This window comes from Sceloporus occidentalis, unplaced genomic scaffold (assembly GCF_023333645.1).
Source record: "Sceloporus occidentalis isolate IW3139 unplaced genomic scaffold, rSceOcc1.0.p SCAF_8, whole genome shotgun sequence".
NCBI classification, from domain to species: domain Eukaryota; kingdom Metazoa; phylum Chordata; class Lepidosauria; order Squamata; family Phrynosomatidae; genus Sceloporus; species Sceloporus occidentalis.
Window position 1 is genome coordinate 29,620,935 of NW_028316988.1, and position 8,250 is coordinate 29,629,184.

General features: G+C 45.2%; 1 protein-coding gene across 1 annotated transcript; it reads left to right on the forward strand.

Moving 5' to 3' along the window:
• The first annotated feature begins 894 nt into the window (after positions 1-894).
• On the forward strand, positions 895-7,174 carry LOC149308482 (ubiquitin-ribosomal protein eL40 fusion protein). Its single transcript, XM_089535824.1, has 5 exons — positions 895-998; positions 2,030-2,151; positions 3,145-3,231; positions 4,900-5,002; positions 6,945-7,174. The coding sequence occupies exons 2-5, from the start codon at positions 2,049-2,051 to the stop codon at positions 7,036-7,038; spliced, it is 387 nt and encodes a 128-aa protein (XP_089391950.1). The 5' UTR covers positions 895-998; positions 2,030-2,048; the 3' UTR covers positions 7,039-7,174.
• Positions 7,175-8,250: the final 1,076 nt, after the last annotated feature.

Genomic DNA, 8,250 nt, shown 5'->3' on the forward strand with positions numbered 1-8,250 from the left:
TCACACTACTTCATAGTTATAGCAGTTTGATACCACTTTTAACTGCCATACCATGTTGGGCAATAGTGTGGGATTCTGGGAGCTGGAGTCCAAAATGCCTTAAAGGGCAGAGTTTGGGGACCACTGCTGGAGGGTGTGAAATGGGAGGAGGAGGTTAATGATGTGAGGCCCAACCCTGAGGAGGCTATTGCTTGATGCTGCCTGCCTTTTTCCTCCTCCTGCTTTTCCCTCACAGAGTTTTGGACTTCAACTCCCAGAATCCTACTCTATTGGCCATGATGATTGAGGCTTCTGGGAGCTGAAGTTCAAAAATCTCTTCAAGGGTAGAGTTTGAGGACCACTACTCCTACTTTTCCCTCATAAGATTTGGACTTCAACTCCCAGAATTCCACTCTGTTGGCTAACATGGCTGAGGCTTCTGGGAGGGCACAGTTGGGGACCACTGTTCCTGCTTTTCCCTCACAAGCTTTTGGACTTCAACTCCCAGAATCCCAGGCTATTGGCCAACATGGCTGTGGCTTCTGGGGGCTGAAGTCCAACATCCCTTCAAGAGCACAGTTTGGGGACCACTACTGCTTTTCTCTCACAGGCTTTTGGACTTCATCTCCCAGAATTCCACTATATTGGCCAACACGGCTGAGGCTTCTGGGAGCTGAAGTCCTACACCTCTTTCAAGGGCACTCTTTGGGGGAACCACCGCGAGAACGCCGAAACAATGCGTCACTCTCTAGTTTTCGTATCTCTACTTTCTCATCGAGGCAGTTTTCGAGGGGGCGGGGCTTGGTGACTGGTGACGTCACGCGGAAGGCGGGGGAGATGCCGTTGCCGCGGCGACGTGTATGACGTTGGTCGGAAGGAGGACGGGGATTGGTGGGCCGCCGCGCGCGGGGGAGGAGCTGAGAAGGGCGGAAGTGTGAACTGTTTCCGCTTCCGGCGGGGTGCTTTTCTTACTCTCCCTTTCCGTTCGGCGAGGAGAGGCCGCAGGAGCCGCGTGGCCGGTGGGTGGCTTAGCCTTCTGTCGCAGCTGCATTCTGAACCCCGGTTGTTGTCGCTTGCTCTAGCTATAATGGCTCCATGAGGCCTTGGAGCACCTTTGGGAGAAAGAAGTTGGCAGCATGGGCTTTCCTAGGCTTCGAGCCACTTCCTCAGATGCATTTGGCGACTCTGCTGGTTCTACAGACTGTATCTTTCAAAGGAAGAAAGGCTGCAGAAGCTCTTGCTGACAACCTCTTTATTATCATTGTTATTTATGCCCTTTGGCCCTAAAGGCTCCACACAAACGGAGAAGGGAAGGGTGCAGTTGCTTTAATATTGTAGTAATCCGGTTCTGTTTTAATGTACGCCTTTTGCATGCTTTTAATGGGACGCTCGTCCCTCCATATTTGCGGCTTCGGCTTTTGCAGATTTGATTATTCACGGATTTTGTTAATATGTTCTCTCTAGGAACATCTGGGTCCTCCAGCGCAACTCTATGGTCAACTTTAACCAAAGGTTGCCCTGAAAGACCTAGAGATTATTCCTAGAGAGAACACTCTACTAGGCCTTTGTAGCTCCTCCATTACAGTTCTGTGGCCAGTGTCTGTTGGACGTTGACGATAGAGTTGCCCTGGAGGACCTAGAGAAGACGCTCTACTAGGCCTTTGTAGCTCCTCCAGTGCAGTTTCTATGGCCAGTGTCTGTCGGACGTTGGCCACAGAGTTGCCCTGGAGGACCCAGAGATTCCTAGAGAGGGGTTCTCTCAGGTCTCCACAGCATGGATGTACAGTCGGCCCTTCTTATACACAGATTTTTTATACACGGATTTAAGCATACACGGTTTGAAAATGTTCCCAAAAAGTATAAATTTACCTTGATTTTCCATTTTTATAAGGGACACCATTTTGCTATGTCATTATATGTAATGGGACTTGAGCATACACAGATTTTGTTATACACGGGAGATCTTGGAACCAAACCCCAGAGTATAACAAGGGTCCACTGTAATCATTTTCATTGGTTTAACAGTTATGTCCTCTCTCCCTTTTCCCAGGTGACACTTAGCTGCCACAATGCAGATCTTCGTGAAAACCCTGACGGGCAAAACCATCACCCTTGAGGTGGAGCCCAGTGACACCATTGAAAATGTCAAGGCCAAGATCCAGGACAAAGAAGGTGAGTGGGCAACCTGAGGTTTAATTTGATGTGTCAAAAGAGTGAGAAACAGACAGCAGCTGCTTCAGGATGCTGGCACTACCAACACAAAATGTTATTGCTAATTGCTGTCAAGTTATGGAGACCCTGTTATTGACGCTGCGGCTCAGATCTTGCAAGCTCAGGACAGCCATGGCTTCCTTATTTGCATCTATCCATCTATAATATGGCCTCTTCCTACTACATTCTACCTTTTCTAATGAGTCATGTCTTCTCATAATATGCCTGAAGTACAACAGTTTAGTGCTCTTGGCTTATTGGAAGAGTACAGGCATGATTTGCTCTAGGACCCATTTATTTCCCTTTTTGATACTCTCTGGGAGAACTCCCTGCGACAGGGTTGCCATAAGTTGGAAATGAATCGAAGGCACACAACAATGTGGGAAAGACTGTATCCAACACCCACACTACAACTGAAATCACCACAGCTGAAATCATACCTGAGCTTTGGCCATGTTGGCTGGGAATGATGGGGAATGGCGTTCGAAATGTCTGGATAGCAATAGGCTGAGATCCGCTATAAGTCTGGAAGTACAAATTAAGTTCACAGTCTGGAATTCACCCAGTTACAAATGTGCAACCTAGAGTTATGCATTCGTGACCCGTTTGTATTCACAATCCCTATATATTCAATAAAATGTGGAAAACGGGTTGTGAAAGATCTCCCATTCTGGATTTATCAGGCAGCAGCTGCTGTGAGTAACAGAGGTCTTGTTATCACGCTACCTGTTATCATGGGGTTTTAAAGTTTCTACAATGGTTTGCCATTGTCATCCTCTGAGACTGAGAGAGTATGACTTGCCCAAGGTCACCCAGTGGGTTTACATGGCTAAACCGGGATTAGAACCTGGTCGCCAGAGTCCTAGTCCAATGCTCAACTCATTGTACCATGCTGACTCTTTCGGTTTCATCTGTCATCCATCACGAAGGCTCATAATTTGTCTGTTTTTTCAGGGATCCCTCCTGACCAGCAGCGTCTGATCTTTGCGGGAAAGCAGCTGGAGGATGGGCGCACACTCTCAGACTACAACATCCAGAAAGGTATGGTTCTAACACAAGGTGACACTCCTCTCCCTACAATGCTGAAGTGAAATCCAAATTGTCTAAAAGACCTGCCAGACTTGCTTTCTTTGGAGCAGCACGACTCAAAGTCATGGTCCGTGGAACACGGGCTGTTGGCTGCTGGTCCGCATCGTGTTTCAGAAGAGAAGCAGTTGTTGCCAACAGGCACAAATATGGGACCAATCCTTGCCACATTGTGGGGAAAACCCTACCAGTGGCCTATGACAGATAGTATTAAGAAGTGCTGCACTACATCATGCTGTCTGTGCATACAAACCAGAAGTGTCGCTTGAGAAAAAGCCAGTTGGTTTCTGTTACCTCTCCTAGAGGCAGAAAGTATAGAATTACAGAATTCTAGACTAGGAAGAGGCCCTACAGGCCAAGTCCAGCATCCTGCTTAGTGCAGCAACTCGGAGCAGCTCTCGCAGGAAGCTGTCTAGTGTCTTTTGGAAGATGTCCAGAGAAAGACCCCATTACCTCTTTAGGCAGTTGGTTCCAATGCCCAACCGCTCTCACTGTCAAGAACTTTATTGTGATGTTTAATGGAAATCTGCCCTCCTGAAATCATTAGACTTGGTCCTACTGTCTGTGGCAGCAGAGCACAAACCTGCCTCCTCCTCTTTGTGACAGCCCTCGAGATATTTAAAGATGACAGTCTTTCCACCTCTCAGTCTTCTCTTCATTAGGCTGAACATGGGAGACTCCCAAACTTCCCTCATGGCTTTGTTCTCCATGACTTTTGTCCTTGTTGCCCTGCTCTGAACCTGCTACAACTTGCCTATAGACCTTTTTAAACAAGGCATCCAGAGAAATATGTCTTCCGTTTTTAATTTTATTTAAAATATATTTAGCCCTGGTGGTGTGATGGTGTTTGCCTTCATGTCCTTTCCAACTTGCGGTGACCCTAAGGCCAACCTATGACAGGATTTTCTTGGCAAGTTCTTTTTAGAGAGCGTTTGCCTTTTTCATCCTCTGAGACTGAGAGAGTGTGACTTGTTCAAGGTCACCGCAAGTGGGTTTACATGGCTAAGTGGAGATTTGAACCCTGGTCTCTACAGTTAGAGTCCAACGCTGAAACCACTACCTCATGCCGGCTCTCATTACTGGATAAAAAAAAATCCTCTAGATATCCTTTAACGTGGATTTCTTTTCTCAGTTCATTTTATTCATTTCTAGTGGCTTTATATCAGCTTTACGCTGGAGGACTAGAGGCTGATGACAAAATCATTGTCTTTGTTTTACTACTGTTGGTGCATTTTTGTTTTTCTTTCCTTTTTGGCCTGCTCCATATAAACGCAAAACCGAAGAGGTTTCTTAGAGTTCCGGACTTCTAGTTTCATTTGTAACAAAACAAAAAAGTAAAAGAATAAGCTGCTTGAAGTACAATAACTGCCTGAATAAAATATACTTTTAGATACAAAATGTGATGATTTAATGCCAAACCAAATTACATGGAATGCATTTTATTTGCTTAAGAGTAACAAGTAAGCTCCAGAGGGAACCCTGCTGATATGGCCTGGTGAAAATGCTGGTGAAGAGCTAACATTTGGTAGCTTGGCTGCTTGAAGCCTCCTGTCTGGCAGAGGTGTTTAAAACATCCAAGCCATGTCTCATCTTCTCCTTTCCTTTTGTCTCTCCCACATAAAGAGTCCACTCTCCACTTGGTGCTCCGTCTCCGTGGAGGAATCATTGAGCCTTCTCTGCGCCAGCTGGCCCAGAAGTACAACTGTGACAAGATGATTTGCCGCAAGTAAGTTACATGTTACTGTAGACTCCCAGTGGATATGAAGGCAGGATGCTTTGGAACCAGAATTGTTGCCCTGTAATCTTGGATTATAGAATTATATGGCTGGAAAGGACCCCAGGGGCCATTTAGTTCAGCCCCCTTGCCAAGAATGAGTCCACAGCTATTGCCTTCCTGAAACATGCTCATCCAACCTCTGTTTAAAGATCGCCAAAGATGGAGAGTCCACCATCCTCTGGTGCTGTCTATTCTGCTGTCAGTCAATAAGTTCTTCTAATGTTCAGGTGGAATCTCTTTGCTTATAATTTGAATCCACTGTTTAGTGTCGTAGTCTCCGGAGCAGCAGAAAACAAGCTTGCTTCCATCTTCTTCATGATGCCCCTTCAAAGATAAACTGTGAAGCAGGCTTTGAGGCAAAGAGAATTCAAGGCTGCCAAAACAGTGTTGTTGTCGGAATCAAAATGACTGGAACAGTGCAGTTCATGGCAGATATCTCATAGTGGCAAGAAGACTGCATTAAAGCATATGGGGATCCCCCAGTTTAGGAAAAGATGTAGTTAGGTTTCAGTTTTGTGTACTGCAGAGTTATCGCAACTTTTCCCCTGAAATGTTATTGGCTATAGCTGCCATCGTCCCCAGCCAACATAGCTTTATCTACATATATCTGGAGCATGTTTCATGTAGTAGATCCCCATGTTCAGTTCTTAGCATCTCCACTTTAAAGATTTTTTGTGGTACAAAGAATGGACAGTAGACCCTGCATTGCTCAGAAGGTTCATTGATCATTGTTAACTGAATTGAAGATCATTCAGTTTTAACTGCTCTGGAGGATTATTGTCTAGCCAACATTCCTTTAGTTACACGCCAGTCTCAATTCCCCTTGAAAGATCAGGCTTCTCCCAGTCAGGTATCAGGCACACTGCTCTCTAGGAATAAAAAGAACAATAATAATTGTGGTGCTCCAAGATGCCAAATCAAACTTCAAGTCTGCTGTGTAGCTTGTGTTTTAAGTCACATCATCCCAAACATAACCTCCAAATCTGGTGAAAGTCCACCCAGCTGTGTTTGCCTGATGTGGCAAGAGACAAAAATGTCATTTTATTTATACAGGTTAGTCAATGTTTGTTAGCAGCCTCCATGGCTCTGTTAGGGAGCTGTATGAGATCCTAGGCTGAAATGTTTGGAACAAAATGTAATAAGGGAAAGACGTCTTCCCCTGCAAGATTTTGAAGGCAGTCAGAGACGAGGAGACTGGACTAGACTAGTTACTTCATTTTTTTAGTTCTTAATAGTACTTACGAATCACTTCCGTGTGTACAAAACCAACAAACAGTTAAACATATTAAACAAATCCTTTTTAAAAACAGGCCAGGTGGAACAAGGCTCTGAAGATCACCAGTTCTGACTGCCTGTTTGAAGTCCAGCAAGGATGGAGCTGGCCTTATCTCCCTTGGGAGGGAGTTGCACACAGTTTAGGGTCTGCTACAGAGAAGGCCCTGTTTTGTTTATTAATTCATGAGGATTTGTTGCTCTTGCTGTTGTTGTGTACTTTCAAGTCGTTTCCAACCTTTGGTGACCCTAAGGCCTATCATGGGGTTTTCCAGGCAAGTTTCTTCAGAGAGGCTTTGCCATTGCCATCCTCTGAGGCTGAGGGTGTGTGACTTGCCCAGGGTCACCTTACATGGCCAAGCCAGGATTCGAACCCTGGTCTCCAGATTCATAGCCCAACATTCAAACCACTGCATCTTGCTGACTTTACTGCCATATTTCTAGACAATTTGTTGAGTTGCCTCCCCTTCCCAGTGGCAGAATCTCTCTGTGTTCCAGCTTTCAGAAGGCACCAAAGCAAGAGGACTAGCGTAGCATGCCCCAAAATCCCTTGGGGCAGGTGAGACGGCACCGTGGCAGAACAAGTGGAACTCATCTCTCATCTGTCCATTTCTTCCAGGTGCTATGCCCGCCTGCACCCCCGTGCCGTGAACTGTCGCAAAAAGAAGTGCGGCCACACCAACAACCTGCGTCCAAAGAAGAAGGTCAAGTAAAAATGGTGGGATCTTAGTCCACTTTCCCCACCTTGCCTGGCTTTGGCACTGTTCCGGTGAATCACTCAGCCTCCTAATCTCCCAAGGGAACGTTTCCTCCCTTCACTGTTAAAATAAAACTGAACAGTTGCACCTAGTAGGTCTTGTTTGCTTCTTAATTGTGTATCTGTTGTAGTGTCCACTTTACAAGGGAGAGCAGAACTTGGTGGCTTTGTTCTCAGACATTTGTGGCTGGCTGTGTGAACTACTTTTATTGCCTAAAGACTGGTGGTTGTCACTTTCAAGAGATCTTTTTAATCTTGCCCACCTTTCACAAATGAGAATGATCGTAACATTTAATGGGGAAATCTAAGATGCAGCAGGATGTCAATCGACCCCTTCCTGGAAAGACAGGAACAAGAGTTTCTGCATTTTTGAGAGGGAGCGAAAGAAAAGGGTTGTGAAAACCATGTATGTATATAAGAATCAACATGGTGGCATCAGTTTTGGGGCTTTCCTTGAGCATGTTAATGGGAGGAATGGTTTGCCATGAGCACCTCCACTTAAAAACCAGTTAATCACTGAAAACAATTTACTGAATGTTTGGCTGGGGTGACGGAAGATGTAATGTTTAGTCACTGAAGAGCATCCGTTTGGGGAAGACTACAGGAGGGCTTAGTTCTAAGTTAAGACAGACAAGTGTGGATTTAAGTACCTTATAACAATGGAACTGCTATGTAGGATTTTGGGCATGGGTGAAGGTGGAGAAGCTACACAGCTCTTGAAGATATTGCCTGCCTGAAAGACTAAGAGCCCTCTTCTGACCACCATCTTGAGGGGGAGAGAGGCCTGTTATGTTTGTTTGTTTGTTTGTTTTACTTTGTATTGTAATTCCTGTTGTACACCGCTTTGATCTAATTTGGAAAAGCGGTATATAAATTATTATTATTATTATTATTATTATTATTATAGGCCAGATGATTGTGTCCAGTTCTAAATTCAGGTTTAATATGTATTTTGATATATTGCCTTTAGTGCCAGTGTAGGACCAATGACAGATTATAGTGTGGATACTAATTCATAGACTCATAGAGTTGGAACTCAAGGGCCATCCAACCCAACCCCCTGCCATGCAGGAACTCACAATTAAAGGATCCCTTACTGATGGCCATCCAGCCTCTGTTTAAAGACCTCCAGGGAAGGAGACTCCACTACACTCCGAGGGAGTTTGTT